The 18724-nt window shown below is 41.8% G+C and overlaps 1 protein-coding gene across 1 annotated transcript in view; it reads left to right on the top strand.

Annotated features, from left to right (window-relative positions):
• The window catches only part of LOC137518298 (villin-1-like), a 135011-nt gene that overhangs the window by 50224 nt on the left and 66063 nt on the right, over window positions 1–18724 (top strand). Inside the window, exons 2-3 of the mRNA XM_068235959.1 lie at window positions 7680–7755; window positions 13522–13596. Coding sequence (XP_068092060.1) covers window positions 7693–7755; window positions 13522–13596 — 138 coding nt within the window. The 5' untranslated portion in view covers window positions 7680–7692. The remainder of the gene's footprint in view (window positions 1–7679; window positions 7756–13521; window positions 13597–18724) is intronic.

The raw sequence follows: 18724 nt of genomic DNA, 5'->3' as shown, positions 1-18724 counted from the left end.
ATTAATTGTTCAGGGTCTATGGCTTAAAGTAAAGGTAAGTATGGCTTAAAGTATTAGAGGCAGAGGATCAGCTGGACAGTTGGGCAATGTGCATAATTTAAAAGGAAATAGACATGTCAGCCTCCATATTCCTGTCACCAAGGCTTTATAATAGAAAAGTTACAGTGAATCCTAGACATAATTGTACGGTCATACTTTCAAGAAAAAACTGGGCACAGCCTTATTTAGAAACCTGCTACCCATAGTGACTATTGTCACAAAAGGGTGCTGTTATATGAGGAAAGAATGGTATGGGAAAAGGTTAGATAATGCACAACATGAGTTGATACTAATAAAAAAGGATATAATCTTTATTCAAAAGTTATATGCCGACATCAATATTTTAGATAAAAGAGAAGTGGGCAAGACAACAATAATCACCTATGAAAAAAAGAGTAGACTGTAAGGCCCCCGTTTACACTTAATCAGTTGGTACGCGTTTTTTTTCCTTCTGCATAGCAGTGCATTGTGAAAAATATTTCAGTTAAAACGCGTTAAGTGTGAAAAGTGCCATAGGAAAACATGGGACTTACTTTGAAAATCAGTTGACATTTCAGTTATAACTGAAAGCAACTGATCAAGTGTAAACGGGGCCTAAGTGGCTGAACCACCACTGCAACAGGTGCCCCATTCACTCAATATCCTGGCACCCTATCCTATAAACATAATGCCTCAAACAATCAACAGTAGAAATTCCAAAGTATGTCATTGAGAGTATGGCATGATAGCCAGGAAATAGACACCCCAGCATCCCACACATGTGTTAGTGACTGCATATGACTTAGTGGTTTGAGTTTGCATTTAAAACCTGAGTAACATAACCAAGGGGACACAAATACTGCACAGGAAGAGGTGGACCTGTAGGGATTAGCATTTTTCTCACATTTAGTTTTCTAACACACCTATCCCATATTATATGATTGCTGTTGATACAGAAAAATAAGTAAGATACCGTAAGTAAGCAAATATATTTTTGTAGGATAAGAGGGAGGAAAGCTCAGGGCTGGTAACTCCAGTCCTCAGGGGCCATATCCATGCCAGTATTTAGGATTGACTGGGAAAGGGAGAAATGTGTTCTACTTGAGGAATTCCACCTTTCTTGATTCAGTTCCATCAATTAATTGAGCTGTGCTAATAATGTGTGAGGACTTCGGCCCTCGATGAATGGAGTTGGACAGCACTAGTTTAGCTCATTATCTCACACTTTGGAATTTGTTAATATGAATATTTTTCCTATGAGGTATTGTGTCAGTCATCCCAAACATTAAGCTTTTGTACCCATTATCTCAGCCACTTGTGGCTGGGTGAGTACAGCACCAATTAACAAATATGCCAATTATTTACATACTGTTTTCCTGTTATCAGCAGTGTTTTCAACCAAATAGAAGTATTTTGGCTTCTGTTTACTTTTCAGGAGAGCTTGGTCTGTATTTGGCTGATGTTCACCTGCTTTATTTACATAGATAAAAGCACTGGTTAAAAACACTGGTTTATTAACCTTTTGTAATTTAAAGAATAAATAAAGGGACCTCAGACTAATTCTTAGAGGCACTAGTGCTATATCTACCCATGCTTATTTCATAATGTCAGCTTGAGTAGAGTTTAGGAAGATTAGTCTCAATGCAAAGCAGGTAATTTGGGTGCTAGAGGCACGGCGACACTTTGGGCACCGCTATGGATGTGCGCAAATGGGCATGGCCCATGTTAACAGCCGCAATTAACGCGGCTATAAGTGGTAATTTGGACACCTGAAAGGGGTGGCAAAGTTACTTGTAGCTGCATTTTGTATAGCAGACGGCCTCCGGTTCCAAATTACCACTTATAGCTGTTAATCACAGCTGCTTATATAGAGCCTATGGCAGTGCCCCTCTGGCACCCGATATTTGTAGATAGTTAGGGTTAGGTATAGTTTGGGGGGATTGGTTATGGTTAGGCATAGGTTGGGGTGATCAGAAAGGGTTAAGCATACTGTAGATTGGGGGGTTTGATAGGGGTAGGCCTAGGTGGGGGGTCAATTAGGGTTAGGCATAGATCGGGGGGTCTGAAAGAGCTAGGAATAGGTGGGGGTCAATTAGGTTTACTCATAGATTTGGGGGGGGGGGTCGGTTAGTGATAGGTTGGTGGGGTTACTGGGGTTAGGCATGAGTTGGGAGGTTGGTTAAGGTTAGGCATTGGCTGGGTGCTTCAGTTAGGGTTAGGCATAGTTTGAGGGGGTCGGTTAATGATAGGTTGGTGGGGTTATTGGGGTTCGGCATCAGTTAAAGTTAGGCATTGGCTGGGTGCTTTAGTTAAGGTTAGGCATTGGCTGGGTGCTTCAGTTAAGGTTAGGCACGATTAGAGGGAGGTTTCAAGTGAGAATGGGGTCAGGTTAGGTGATAGTAAAATATCTGTAATTGTTACCGATAATTTACTATGGTTATTATATGGTAGAATATCAGTAGTTTTACCCTTATTTTTCTAGCGACTATTTCTGGTGCTCTTTTCCATGTACATGTCTGTCACCCGTTTTTATTGTAATATGACCCAAATCACATGGTTAATACTTCTTATGGGTTTTTATTAGATTAACAAACAGACAAGATAGAAACCCTTGTAAATACTTTATTATTATTGATTTATAAAGCGCCAGCATATTCTGTGACGCTGTACAAAGTAAGAAACAAACATGGGGTACATTATAATACAGACAATGGTGTACACCAATATACAAGATACATAATTATTGACAAAATACAAAAATGATACAGAATACAAAATACAGAATTGGTAATGACAGTGATAAAAGTAATATTATAAATAAAATGTATAATGATTTCCAAGACACAAAAGGGGGAGAGAGCCCTGCGCTTGTGAGCTTACAATCTATCAGCAAGATCCATTGTCAAAGTTAGATGATCATTTATAGGGTGTTGCTTGTTGTGTATCAAGACCCGTATCTGGGAGTAAATTACTCTCAAAGGTTTACTGAATCATAAACCTGAATGGTGACTCAACAATCGCACGTTACCGGACTCACCCAGTGCGGGGCTGATGAAAAGGCGGAGGTGATGAATAAAGGTCAATCACAAAATGAACCAATTCTTATGTATTGTATCTTAACCCCCCTGGCGGTCTATTAAAAACCGCCAGGGGGCAGCAGAGCAGTTTTTTGTTGTTGTTTTTTTTTTTAAATCATGTAGCGAGCCCAGGGCTAGCTACATGATAGCCGCTGTGCAGCGGCATCCCCCCGCCCTCTTCGATCGCCTCTGGCGATCTCCGATCAGGAAATCCCGTTCAAAGAACGGGACTTCCTGGAGGGCTTCCCCCATCGCCATGGCGACGGGCGGCATGACGTCATCGATGTCGTGACATCATTGGGAGACCCGATCTACCCCTCAGCGCTGCCTGGCACTGATTGGCCAGGCAGCGCACGGGGTCTGGGGGGGGGGGGGGGAGCGGCACGGCGCGACGAGCGGCAGGCAATCGGCGCAGAGCGGCGGCGATCAGAGGGCACACGCAGCTAGCAAAGTGCTAGCTGCGTGCTGCAAAAAAAAATTATCAAAATCGGCCCAGCAGGACCTGAGAAATCCCCCTGCGCGGCATAGCCCGTGCTCAGCACGGGCTTACCGCCAGGGAGGTTAAGTATTACAAATAGAAGCAGATTAAAGTTAAACAAATTGATATGTAATCACAGGTAGGAGTGGTCGGACATGACGATTTCCGCCAATACTAATTACCGATTCTGTTTATCTCCAAGGAGTCTTTTTTTGTTAATTTTTTGCCTCCTGTGATTGGGCAAATACATCCAGGTTGACTCTGCATTCTCTGATTGGTCCAATGCTTCCGAGTTCTGTGATTGGGCTAAAATAACCTAGTTGCGGTAATACAGTATTTCTGCAGACATCTGATTAATGTTTTCCAAGTTTTGATCAGAAATGCCGGTTTCGGTTTTGGAAATAATCTGAATGAGCATCCCTAATCACAGGACGTTTTCAGTCCTTCTGAGATATGGTCATCTCTCAGAATTTATGACTATCTACCCTATACCGTCTATTTTTTTCAACCGGGGTGCAAGACTCATCAAGATCAGATAACATATGTTTTGCTTTTAAAAATAGAGGCCTGTAGCCTTTATTCAATTCAGTTTTACTCCTAAGTTTTTCCTAGGAGATTTTTTTTTCATCTTCTCTTTGAAATAACTTTTCAGCATTCTGTAATTGAAAAATAGGTGAAGAAGTACTGTCAAAATTTCTTTCTCGCTTGCTGGTGGCTAAAGCCATATCACTGATGAAGTGTGAAAATTTCACCTAGGAGAAAAAGTGATTTGAATAAGGGCCCATAGAAGTCAGAGCAAAATTGGTTCAGGCAGGAGTTTCTTTGAGGATTAATCAGGTTGTTTGGTTTTGGCATAGCTCCCAACTGTCCCTCTTTTGGATGGACAGTCCCTCTTTTGCTGGGAATACACGGGTCGTTTTTTCCGCTCGATTCTCCTCTCGATATCTTTCGCTTGTTTTTCTTATCTTTTTCCATTCACCTCTATCAGGAATCGAGCAGCAAAACGATCGAACAGGAGATTGGACATGTCGGAAATGATCTATCTACCCATCTTTTTGCTGCAAAAACAACTTGTGTATTACCAGCATTTGAGAGCCCTGTTCCTCTTTCCTCCTCATTTGTCCCTCTTTCAGGACTTTGTCCCTCTTTGATTGACTCTAAACTTTATCCCCATCCTTTAAATTGATATATTTCTAATTTTCAAATGTTAATATGAAGGAAAATAAACCAGGATAGAAAGTACCAGTGTGGTTTGAGTTATAAAACAACATATTTTTCTTATGAAATTTTCATGGTATTCATGATAGGGGTGTGCTGGGTGCGTGATCAGGGGCGTGGCTTAAGTGTCCCTCTTTCTTATCTCAAAAAGTTGGGAGGTATGTTTTGCTGTATGTTTTGCTGACGGGAGAATTTGCCTAAAATGCATATTGATTCATTCATGGAAAAAGAAGCTGCTACTAGCAAATCAAAGGTTTGAGACTGATAATTTAGCCAGCAGCCATGGTAACACATCAACTGCTGCATCACTGTTTCTATTTTAACTTTGCCTGCCACGACTTCCTCTTCTGTAATAGCTGAGATTTGCATACTGGGAGAATCCATCACTAAACACTAATGTCTAATGGCCATACAACTCATTTTCCTTCAACATTTAGTAAAGTCAAGTGCTAGAGAAGATAGAACAAATAACATGAGGTTTGCTTCTAGCAGTTTTCTTTGGCAGTTCTGTCTGCTGTGTTTTCTGTTTCTGCACAGCAGGGAACACCAGCAATGGCCTGGGGTGATGTGACTCAGAGGAGGGAGAACATGAAAGAAGGGAGGGCTGGACACAGATAGGGTGCTGTGAATGGAAAAGAAAGGCTGTATGTTGGTTGGCTGCATACTAAAAAGGTAGCTGCTGCTAAACTGAGTTGCATGTGAATAGCAGAAGTGTGATTAGCTTGATCAAGTAATAGATTTGTTATTTCAAATTGCTTTAGCGTAAACAGGAAACATACATGACACCTGATCATAACCAGCAAATCACAACCTTACAAACCTATCACCTGATCAAACCATACCTCCCAAGTTTGTAGGTAAAGAAAGAGCGGCACCAAGACATACCCCGCCACACCTCTAGCCACACCCAGACTCACCTAGTCACTCATATCACAAAGGATTCATAAGTAAAATATGTAGTTTTATCATTCAAACCTCATTGGTCCTTCCTATTATCATTAGTTTTATTTCATAATACAATTTGAAAGTAAGTAATATATTAATTTAAGGATGAGAATAAAGTTTAGAATTAATTTAAAACATTTTCAGGAGAAAAATACATTCATTTACACAGATCTGTACATCAGTCCCGAAAGAGGGACAGAGTGATTTGGTTCCCAAAGAGGGACTGTCCCTCCAAAATAGGGACACTTTGGAGCTATAATTAAACTGATCACATGGTCCTCGTGTATTTCTGCTTCATACAAGTCTCTTTACTGCTGAACACAGCATAACAACTAACCATGGAAGGTGGTGTCTGCTGCACATGAGAGGGATGCATAGAGAGGGAGGGCTGCTGTACATATGGGTCTGCACATGGTAGTAGTAGGAAGATGTTCCTCATAGGAAAAAGGTACACATAGCATAAGGAGGATGCTGTATATAAAAGAGGAAAGCTGTACATAGATAGCAGAACACAGGTGGACTTACCAGTGAAAAACGTATAAATTAAAAAATATGCTGTGGTCAATAAAAGCTATATATTAAACATACCTAGGGCTTCATTCACTAAAGCGTGCAAAGTGTTAGCACGCCAGTGAAAAGCCACTTTGCACGTGCTAACGTGCTTTGCACGTGATAACTAGGGTGCTAAGTAGTTTGCACGTGCAAACTACTTAGCACCCTAGTTTGCATGTGTAAACTAGCACCCTAGTTAGCACGTACAAACTACTTAGCACCCTAGTTTGCATGTGCAAACTACTTAGCACGCTAGTTTACACGTGCTAACTAGGGTGCTAACATGTTTTGCACATGCTAACTAGGGTGGTAAGTAGTTTGCACGTGCTAACTACGGTGCTAAGTATTATGCAGTGGGTATACTTCATCTGACATTACATTGCTGTATTTGTTTTATGTATTCAGAGCACTGAACTAGTACACAGAAGACAATTGGATTCTGTCTGCCTGGAACCCCATGTATGGAAATATCACTTCCATCAGAAGATCTATGCAGCTCCAGCAATTGCTTTGATTGATTTAGAAGGGAATTGTGACTTCCTGTGTTGTGGTACCCATTAGTAAATACTGTAGATATTTTGTCATTTGAAATTATACTTATTTACAATATGGGACTTGAGATCATTTCCATGATACTTGTCCTGCATGGCAGATTTATGGAGATGTAAGTGATTGATTCATCAGATGATGGTTTTGTACTTCTCTTATTGGTTGGCCATAATCACATGATCCTAACCACTATTGCTTCCTGTGTAGGCTGGATCATCCAATCAGAAAAGTAAAAATCAGTCACCTGATAAATCAGTAATACATTTTGCCTCTATAGGACACAGATGAGCAGTTGATGATTTTTTTCACATTCCCGGATATCCAGCAGTGCTACTATATACAAAGGCACCACCTAATTAGCACTGATTTCTGAGGAGTATTTCACTGGGAAAAATGACCTGATTCCATTAATGAATATCTGTGCTCATTGTCTGCACACACAGATGTATTCAGATATATCACCCAGTAATGTACTCCGAACAGTCAAAACTAGTGTTGCCTGAATAGCAGAACCTAATGCTAGGTACACACGATACATTTTTCTGGAAGATTTACCTGCCAGATCGATTACTTCCAACATGTCCAATCTGAATTTCGATCAATTTTCATTTTTCCTATAGATTTTCGTTCACTTCTGAAAATCGATTGGAAAAATGATTGAAAAATTGATCAGAAATTCGATTGGAAATAATCAATCTGGCAGGTAAATTTGCCAGAAAATTGTATGGTGTGTACCTAGCATAAAATGCAAAAAAGTCTGTTCCTGTGTGCAGTGACAATACAATTTAAAACACTAAGTTTGAATTTGCTAATATATATTTTTATTAATTTTTGTCTTTCAGTTTCTCTGTCAAAATGAGCTCCGAGCCCTTTGCCAACATCAATAGGAAGCCAGGTCTGCAAATATGGTCCATAGAGGTAAGATCTTAACTTTCCATATATGGCTATTTTTAGCATTTTCATGTGAAAAAAATAAATTTGCCAAGCGGTTTTCACTAAACGTGACCTCTGATCATATATTTAATCATAGTATTCAGTGCCATAGAAGATTATGGTGCTATATGATTTTTTTTTGAAATTATTCTTATTTAGTATTTATATAGCGCTGACATCTTACGCAGCGCTGTACAGTGTGTGTATATATATATATATATATATATATATATATATATATATATATATTGTCTTGCCACTAACTGTCCCTCAAAGGAGCTCACAATATAATTCCTACTATTATATGTCTATGTATGATTTATGTAGTGTAAGTACTGTAGCCTAGGGCCAATTTTAGGAGTGAGACAAATAACTTATCTGTATGTTTCTGGGATGTGGGAGGAAACCCACGCAGACACGGGGAGAACGATCAAACTCCTTCCAGATGTGCCCTGGCTGGGATTCGAACCGGGGACCCAGCGCTGCAAGACGAGAACGCTAACCGCTACGCCACCGTGCTGCCCATCATCATTAATACTAATATGCTCTTTTAATATGGCTCAGTCTTGCTTCAGGGTCCCTGGAAGCTGCTCATAGACATCATTGTTTTTGTTCTAGCTGTCTATGGCCATATTGAAAAGGGATCATGCGAATGATTCACTAAATTTCCAAAAAGTTGCTGATTTCAAGCAGCAAATACGGCAACTTGAATTACATACTACACTTGGATTGTTTATAATGTGCATTATGCTACTTGTGTAACGTACATTGCTAGTGTATGGCCCGCATGCTATTTGCGCAATGCACATTACATACCTAGTATGTATTGGCAAAATTGCCATGTGCTACATGTGCACAGCGACTTTGCCAAAATGTTGTGAATCAACTCCCATGTCTCCAGAACTCAGTGGTCTTTTACAGATATTCCGTTCTGAACAAATTAAATTGACAGAATTTTCCTATCTCTGTCCTGTTGATCCTCCAGATAGCGAGATCATTTGGGCGCCGCTGTAGACCGCAATGTTAATCATGGCAAAAGTGGAGTCCGGTGTATAATTTGGGTGCCAGACTTGTAGCCAATAGGAGGACATGTGCAGAAAAAGATGAGTAGTGTGTAAAGTATGGGGAGCGTTAGGGCACGTTTTCACTACACGCGTTGCTATGCGTAAACCGCATTGCAATGCAAAAGAAACTGCAACCAATTCACGTCAATGGAGTAGTTTCCATTGACGCGAATTGACCTACATGATCCAGCACGATGTGACGCAGTGGAATTTGTAGATAGCATGGAGCAGTTTTCCGCAGCATGCATCCAGTTCCCCATAGCTGCCAATAGGAAGCCGCATGACGCTGCATCCGGTTGTATGGAAGACAAGCAGAAGTACCTGCGGGGGGATGCGAGGCGATGTGGCGATTGTCTCGCATCCACAACGCTAGCGGAAACGAGCCCTTAGTGTTCAGAATAGGTAGAGGGATAGTAAGTGTAAGAGGTAGGTTGGGTAGAGCAATAGTATACTACTGGCAATATTGCCAATATTGTACTATCGGCTTCACCCAGCACCCATATTACCCTTTTACTATGTATGCCCAGATAAGACTGGTGTGGAGCTCTTTCTGCTCTACATAAACACATGCCCTTGGGTGATGTGATCATGCCTATTTATTTCACGATTTTCTAATGTTCAAAATAACAGTTTATTTGTCATTTCTGGTAAAAAGAAAAAAAGAATAATAAATATACTGATCTCCCATTGCCCCATGCCACAATTTGTTGTATGTTTTGTGCTGGTAAGATGGCCTTCAGATGCCATGATTCTTTTTAGCTTGTAACAAATAGTGTATGTACTCTGCCTAGTCACATTTGAACTCTGGATTAACGATGTCTCCCCATCAGTCTGTGGTATGTGATGTTTTAGCAAACATTTGGTCTTATCTATTTGTCAAAAATTAGATGGCATCCCTGTGAGACCATCCTGAAGTTGTAATTAAGGCATCTAATGACATTTATTTATGTTTGCAAAAGAATGTTTCTCCTCCGAATGTCCAGTGTATATATGTTGTTAACATACAGGAGCAAAGTCTGAAGAAGGCTTATTTGCTGAAAACCTACTTTTTGTTTACCACTAAGTTAGCCAATAAATGGTATCAGCCTGATTCAAAACTTCTTGTTTATCATGTCTCCAAACTGCTTTTTCATATTCATGGACAGCTCATATTTTTTTATCTTGTTTTTTTTTTCTTTAAACAACAGGTTAAAGTACCACTGTTGCGAAAATCGTAAAATTTAAAATACATGTAAACATATACAAATAGGAAGTGAGTTTTTTTCCAGAGTAAAATGAGCTATAAATTACTTTTCTCCGATGTTGCTGTCACTTACAGTAGGTAGTAGAAATCTGACAGAACCAAAAGGTTTTGGACTAGCCCATCTCCTCATGGGGGATTCTCAGGGTTTTGGTTATTTTCAAAAGCACTTAGTGAATGGCAGTTGCTCTGTCCAACTGCCAGAAAAGTGTGAAGCAAGCAGGGAGGCTGGCCAGCATCATTGTATACATAATTTTCAGGGAATGTCTTTATAAAGAATGAAAGCCATGCTAAGAATTCCCCCTGAAGAGATGGACTAGACCAGAACCTGTTGGTTCTGTCTGATTTCTACTACCTACTGCAAGTGACAGCAACATAGGAGAAAAATAATTTACGTCTCATTTTACTCTGGATGAAACGTACCTCTTATTTGTATGTGTTTGCATGTATTTTAAATTATACTGTTTTCGCAATAGTGCTCCTGTAATTCATGGACAGCTCTAACCTTTCAGTAAATGTGTTTTTCTTACCATACAATGCTGATCTCTAACAAGCAGTGACATGTCAATACTGTGTTGTCACAACCAGTGTGCAGCTATTATGATTCCTCAAAATGTATGTCAAAGTTAAACAATCCTTTTTCTGCACAGTCTTCTGCCTTCTCAGCTTTCCTTTATGAGCCGCACACACCTGCCTTTGTTTACAGTGTTTTCCCCTTGCAGAGTTAACAAGCTCTTTGGCTTCATATAGCAAAACTGCTGCTATGATTATAGTGCGATATGAAATATGCTGAAGCTGTTAGATTAAAAATCTAAATCACTTCTCTATGGAAAGAAAGAGAGAGGAAGAGGCCACCAATAAGGTGTAAAGCTACATTTATATACAGTAGTTATTATTGAGCTGGGTTGGGATTTTCTAGGAATCCCTTGCATGTTCTTGGCAGGTTTACTTACCTGTCCCTGCTGCCAGTTAAAATCTAAAAAAAGTTACCTCTGAGTCCCGAAACTAAGGGCCCATTCTCACTGGGGTGATTAGCGGGTGATTACAGCTAATTGCCGGCGATCGCTAGTGTTGTTTTAAGCACTAGCGCAATACTAACTATATGGCGGTGATCTCACTGCTGTAATTGCCATTGATCGCCGGCGATTCACGATTAGCGGCAATCGTAAAACGCGTTACATGCAGCATTTTTCTGTGATTCTAGAGCGATTGCGATTAGAATGTTAAAAGGCGTTAATCTCGATTGTTCAAATATCCAGAGAGGGTAGAGTGATTTTACTGCGTTAAGCGCAGTAAAATCACCAGCGTAAAAAAGCTAGCACTAATCACTAGCGTTTTGTGATTACAAGTGAGAATGAGCCCTAACCCCTTCTGCCCTGCATTGATATGTAGTTGAACTGCAGGCATTCCCCCTTGACATCATGCTATGGCCTTTGCACTGTGGCAGTGCATGTTCAAGGACACCCGAACCTGACACCTGGATATGGAGGCTGACATATTTATTTCCCTTTAAACTCCCTGGCGTTACGCAGTTTCCATGACTGCGTCCACGGGAGGATTTTTGCTCATAAAATGTTAATTATACCTTTCAGCTAGCACTGCGCTAGCTAAGTATGCCCCCCAAGTGGCTCCGGTCCCCTCTGATGCCCCCGATCGCTGCCGGCGATATTTACCCGTCCGCAATCCCGCGAGAGCAGCAGCTTCTCCAAGCAGCTTCACTGTTGCTATGGCGATGATCGGACATGACGTCATGACATCATTGCGCAGTCCCGATCCTCCCCATAGCGAAGCCGGGAGCTGATTGGGAGGCTGCGCCATCGCGGGATCCCTGGGGGGTATGTATTGCGGAGGTGATCAGTGGCGATCAGAGGGGACCGGAGCCATTTGGGTGGCATACTTAGCTAGCGAAAGGCTAGCTGAAAGGTATAATTAACATTTTATGTGCAAAAATCCTCCCGGGGCCATGCGATCCTCTGCGGCGGCTAGTCCGACACAGTGTCGGGCATACCGCCAGGGAGGTTAAACTATACCTGTTGCCTGGCTCTCCTGCTGATCTGTTTGGCTGCAGTAGTGTCTGAATCACACACCTGAAGCAAGCATACAGCTAATGGGGTCAAACTTGTGTCAGAATATCTGATCTGCATGCTTGTTCAGGGTCTATAGGTAAAAGTATTCGAGTCAGAGGATCAGCAGGACAGCCATGCAATGTGCATTGTTTAAAATTGGCAGCCTCTATATCCTTCTCAGTTCAGGTGTGCATTTATGTTGTGGTGGGGAAAGGATGGACTTGGAACTAGTAGTGGTCATGTCTAGGAGATCTCATGGAGAAGCATGTGATCAGTTTGGTCAGGCGATAGATATGCAAGTCTCTGATTTGCTGTGATCCCATCCTGCTTTAGCACATAATCATGACTAGCAAGTCAGAGACTTTGAAGGTCCACAAGCTGGTAACTCCCCCCCCCCCTCCCCATTTCCCAGGTTCTCACTATATTTGCTGCAAGCTCCAGTGATGATGCCATATTTTGGCTTCTGGTTGGGGTTCTGATGTCTTCTGGAGAAGGGTGTGTCACCACAGTGGCCCAGCCTCCCATGCTTACTTTTGGAAGAGAGCGAGAAGCACATACCGTGTTTCCTCAAGAAGAACCCCTCCCCCAAAAATAAGCCATAGCAGAGGAAGAGCAGGGCAAGCACGCACAGAGTGGTGGACTGCTGCCCGCTGCTTCTTTTGCTAACTGGTACCGATGATCTTGCGGGCCGCACCACGGCACTGCCATTGGGCCAGTCACTGCACTCGATCAGTAGCAGTGACCTTCCAGATGTCAGCCGGCTGTGATTGGCCGGTCTGGTGCCATTACCCCCGCCTGATAGGCAAGTGCCAAACTTCCCCTCTGACTGGCCAGGTAGTGTGTAGTGTGGAGCCATCCCTTGAAAATAAGCCCTAGCACATCTTTTGGAGCAAAGATTAATATAATTTATTTTTGGGGAAGCACAAACAAGTGGCTTTCTTCCTTTACCCACTATTTCAGGTAGGAGCCTGGCTGTTGCAACTAGTAAATATTCCCTCTCATTCTGTCATCATCAGGGGGAGAGACTACACTGGGAATTAAGCCATAGCAACCAGCATAAGGGACTCTGGGCTGTGGCACAAAGGCTTGTGGGAATGATGTTGCTGGCCTGCCACTCAACCACCCCTAACTTCTTCACTTTGGGAGGGAGGTGTGGTTCAGGAAAGGCATCAGGGCAGCAAAATCCCAGGCAGGTGCAAGGAGAAGAGTCACATGACCCCGGAAGTAGAGGACACCCTGGGCGTTTGTTTAGCGGGGTTTCTGGAGATGGAAGGTATGTCTGTAGGTTGGGTGGGGAGCAGGAGATAGGATGAAAAAATTCTGGAGCTGACTTTAAGTACAGCTTTTTGTTACTAATCCTTATTTTTATTTCTGATTTCAGAAAATGAAAATGGTTCCACTTCCTGAGAAAGCCTATGGGAGTTTCTTTGAAGGTGACTGCTACATTATTTTATTTGTAAGTATCCGTATTTCAGAACAGAATGATGTGCATAATCTCAGTGAGAACCATAAAGTCTGTGTCTTGCCTAAAAGCATTTATCAAAGTATAGTCTCTGTTACAGTTTGAATAAAAATACTGTATATAATAATGGAAGAACACATACTTATTACGACTGTGCTAATTGTGCAATTCAATGCCAATGAAAATATAAGTATGGTATATATTCAATTCTACAGTAAATATGGCTGGAGAGTGAAGTGATTCTGTGCAAATTGAAGAAAGAATAAAAAAAATGAAACCCAATCTGATGTAGTATTTAGGTTATGGTTCCACTAACTATTTTGGTTGCTGGAGACAAGGCAACCACTCATTTTTCTTGAGGGAAGACAAGACCTTCTTTGACTACTTACCACCGCTGGTTTAACTCAACTGTGGTGAATGATAAAGATCACCTTGCAGCATACAGGATCTTCAGCGATCCCCAACCCCGAGCACTGCCCAATCGCAATTTTCTCCCCTCTTCCCTGCCCGTGGTAATCTACTCTGTCACTCATTCTCCCTCCACCCCCCCCCCCCCCCCCCAAAGCAAAAGATGCGTTGCTGACCTGGAGGATGGTAACGCTTCTGTACAGCGTAGGCACACCACTGTCACCCAAAGTTTGACAATCTCTGCCAGGCAGCAGAACTTCCCCGGTATGTATGGTGTGATTTATTATGAATTACATGTGAGTGGGTGAGTTTATGGCAATTTCTGTGCAGCAGCAGTAGATGGTATCTCTTCACCATTCATGTGCAAAGTGTCCAGTAATGCATGGCTCTGCTCACATTATTATGACAGATTGTAAAGGTGGTCAAAAGAGAAAGCTGGCACTTCCTATTACAATATTTATTGCTTCATAGACACCATTAATAAAGCCAACGTTTCAGGATTACGCAGGGTCCCTTTTTCAAGGCAAAGCCTGCTCAAATCATGAAAAACAAACAAAATTCAGAATGAGTGAAATCACCTCTATGCACTCACTAACCGTGATGTGCTGTGTGCGGGCAGCACATCATGGAGCTGAGAAGGTGGGTTCTCCTGACACTGGGGAGCTTCCTCCTGACGTTCCTATAAGCAGTACTGATTTGTATATATTTCTTGTGAACTCTGAAATACAAAACAACATTTTTCCATACAGAAGGTAACTTCTGAATATTTACTTTATCATAATATCTTCCATGTATGTTGCTCAAGTTTATTCCAGGGTCATTTTAAGGTAATCCTCTTGTGTCTCCTGTAACTGATGTTTGCTAAAAGAAATGGAAATTCTCAGATTTGCATGTCAAAGTCATTGATGAGAGAATATTCCCCTGAATGTTTATGATGTGTATAACCTTCAAGGAGTTGCTGTGTCATAGTTCAGATGGAAGGGAGATTTCCTCCACTTACCAGTAGAACCCCCTCTGGCATTCTGTACTGGAGATAAACGCTGTGTTGTGTCCGAGTGGAAACTTTCCAACTTAAGCAGCTGCCATGTTACATGCAGAGAGAACACAAGGCGAATATGACATCAGCTGTGTTTACAGTACAGCTCAGCGCGTCTGATAGAAAATTTTAACTTTTCATGAAATTGTTATACGCTATTCATTTATTTGCTGTGGCTGTCACTAGGGATGCTCGCTGGATTCCGCGGAATTCTTAATTCCGCGATTCCGGGCGGAATCAGGTCAATTCCGATTCCGGCGGTCAGAACGGAATTGCTAACCCTGACAAACGGAATTCCGCCGAATTTTTTTATTTCCGCGGAATTTTCCGGAATTGAGAAAAAAACTCTCTCTCTCACTCCTCCTCGATACCCTCATCTTCCAGGGAATTGCAGTTTTTCAAAAGCCAGCTTACATACCATGGCTGGGAATTGAACCCAGGTCTCAGTGTGTGTTAGGCAACTGACTTATCCGCTATACCACAAACCACGCTACATGCTGAAGCCAGCCTAGCATGTACCATTATCATCAATCCAAGAGAAAAGTAGCTTGCTTAAAGATTTGTAGCCAGGCATGGCCTTGCCTTTTGTGTTCAACAGTTGTCCGAAGAGAACCCCAGATAGCCAGGTAGATTCATCTCTCTCTCTCTCTCTCTCTCTTTCTCTTTCTCTCTCTCTCTAGTAGGGAATAGGGATGGTCACCGCTTTCCGCGGAATTGTATTTTCCAGAATTTTTAGGCTGAAATTGCTCATTCCGTTCTGTTTGGTCGGAACGGAATTGTTTTTTCAATCTGGCGGAATTCCGAAAAAGCCTGTGAAATTCTGCCAGTATCCGTTGATGGTTTTAAGCTGAAAATTCAATTCAATGGCATCAAGTCCTAGAGAGAGAGAGAGAGAGAGAGAGAGAGAGAGAGAGCTGGTGAGTTGTTTTTTGACACGCTACAAATCCTTAAGCATGCTACTTTTTTTCTTGGATTGATGATAATGGTACATGCTAGGCTGGCATCAGCATGTAGTGTGGTTTGTGGTATAGCGGATAAGTCAGTTGCCTAACACACACTGAGACCTGGGTTCAATTCCCAGCCATGGTATGTAAGCTGGCTTTTGAAAAACTACAATTCCCTGGAAGATGATACCCTCCTCCCTGGAGGGTATCCACGAGGAGGAGGAGGAGAGAGAGGGGGAGGGAGAGAGAGAGAGGGAGATTTTTTTTCCGACGGAACCGGAATTCCGCGGAAATTAGTACAAATCCGGCGGAATTTTCATAGCGACGGAATTTAACACTGACGGAATCCGTGATTTCCGGCGGAACAGAATTTGCTGGTTCCGATCATCCCTAGCTGTCACTCTAAGCAATTACATTAGAACTTCAAGTTTGGGTGCAGATTTGCATAATCAGCATCATGGGAGATCTTTCTTGCTCGCAAAAAGTTGCGTAATTGCCAATACCTTCTGTTTAGGAAAGTTTATATTTAGCAGAATAAGGTCTGGTTCACACGGACAGTTGTACAACATTTACTGCCGGCCACGGCACTTGTGTAGGCCGCGCTGGTACTGTCGTTTACCGTTGCTTGCAATCACGATTTTGCCCCTTGTCTGAGGCAACCCTGAAATCAACAGGTTGCTTCCAGGGCCATTTAGCGCCACACTCCTGTGTCTGTGAGGGTGAAGAATGCTGTAAGCCGCTGAAAGCTACTGACTGCTTGCTTGCAAAAAAGCATTCAGGCGAGACTCTGGGCAGCGGGTCCAGACTCCTGTTTGAGCTGGCCCTTAGGAAGAGGGCTTGTCTAGTCACTTTAACTCCTTTATAACATCCTAGTGGATCTGAGTCACTACTAAAAGCTATGTGGGTAGTCTAGATAAAGGTAACTTGCATTTTCCATTTACTATCCTGAAGTGATGTATTATGGATGCTGCTTCCTGATTATGTGAAGTTGAAATTAATTGTATGTACTTTTTGCATATCATTTTAAGAAGGCAAAATTTCAGTGCTTTTTCAGTAGTGAATTGTTTAAGGTGTCAAAATCGCATATATCTAAAAACGGCTAAGTGGTAATTTGGGCACTGGGGTAAGCCAGTAGTAGAATATCAGTAAAATAAATGATATTCTACTATTGAGCAACAGATAATACAATAGTAGGATAGCAGTAGCTTTTACACATATTTTACATTTTACAACTTTTCGCCATAGTGCCCCTTTAAACTGACCTCCCCTCACCTAATGCATAACCCTAACCCCCACCTGTGCCTAAACCAAACCTTATAGACCCCGGCACCCAAACAACCGCTAGTTGAAGCCAATCGCCAATAAATCCTTATGTGGTAGCTGATTGTCTACTACCTGCATTGGGCGCTCAACTCACAGCTTGGGTGGCGGATTACCAATAATTAATTATTAGATAATTGCTGATACCTGAGCCCAAATGACCTGATTAGATTCTGCTTCCCCTACAATCATGTAATAGCAGCAGAATAAAATCTGTGACATGCACTACATCACAATATGCTCAGAATTGTCACTTTTCAATTACTGTCAACTGTCTGTCAACAGCTGGTCTCTTCTTTCTAGCTGCTGTTCCGTCTCTGCACAAGGCTCCTGACCTGTCACTTACTGCATTGATGTAACAGCTAACTAAAGTCTTGTCGGTTGGAAGTGACTGAGCACGGAGGGGACCCCTGTCCTCTGTCAATAAGGCTTTGTCCCCTGTCAATAAGAAGCCTTATTGACAGATGAGGAGCTTTCAAAGGTTGTGGCTCAAAAATTCCACTTTATGTCAGCTTCAGCAATACAACTGACACGGAAGGGCATCTTTATCTGAATATCTTCTCTTGTATCTAACAGAGGGACTTATCTCCTCTTTGCTCTTAAAGATTATTTACAGCATAAAATCTTCTACCACAAAAAGAATTGTAGCAGAACAGCATTCAAACTGGAAATATTCTTGCTTCAGTGGGCAGTGTCTGGCTGCATCCGAAAATGTGATAACATTATCTTTTGTTTACATTCCTTTGTCAGATACATTTATTAAACATTAGCAAACTGCCAAAACTAAGCTGTACTGAGGAGAGAAGCAGAAAGAGCTGAGAAGTGATCACTAGATAGTTTTATAAATACAGCAGCTATGCAATAAAATGCAAATGCAATGGCAACTTTTAGAGCAGATAACTGTACTTTGGGAATGTATAATTTGTAGACAGACAATATTACTTGTGCACAAAAGCAAATATGATAACTACATGGGTAATAAAAATTAGGAAAACATATTTTTATTGAATGTTATGTTCCACTTTAAAGAGACTCCGTAACAAAAATTGCATCCTGTTTTTTATCAACCTACAAGTTCCAAAAGCTATTCTAATGTGTTCTGGCTTACTGCAGCACTTTGTACTATCACAGTCTCTGTAATAAATCAATGTATCTCTCTCTTGTCAGACTTGTCAGCCTGTGTCTGGAAGGCTGCCAAGTTCTTCAGTGTTGTGGTTCTGCTATGAACTCCCCCTTCCAGGCACCTCTATTCACACTGCCTGTGTGTTATTTAGATTATAGCAGCTTCTCTCTTCTCTCTTATCTTTTACAAGCTGGATAAATCGTCCTCTGAGCTGGCTGGGCTTTCACATAGTGAGGAATTACAGACAAGGGCAAAGCTGTTTGCAGGAAGAAAAGAGCAGCCTGAAACTTC

Source organism: Hyperolius riggenbachi, chromosome 5 (assembly GCF_040937935.1).
Source record: "Hyperolius riggenbachi isolate aHypRig1 chromosome 5, aHypRig1.pri, whole genome shotgun sequence".
Taxonomy (NCBI): domain Eukaryota; kingdom Metazoa; phylum Chordata; class Amphibia; order Anura; family Hyperoliidae; genus Hyperolius; species Hyperolius riggenbachi.
This window is presented reverse-complemented; position numbering and strand designations above follow the sequence as displayed.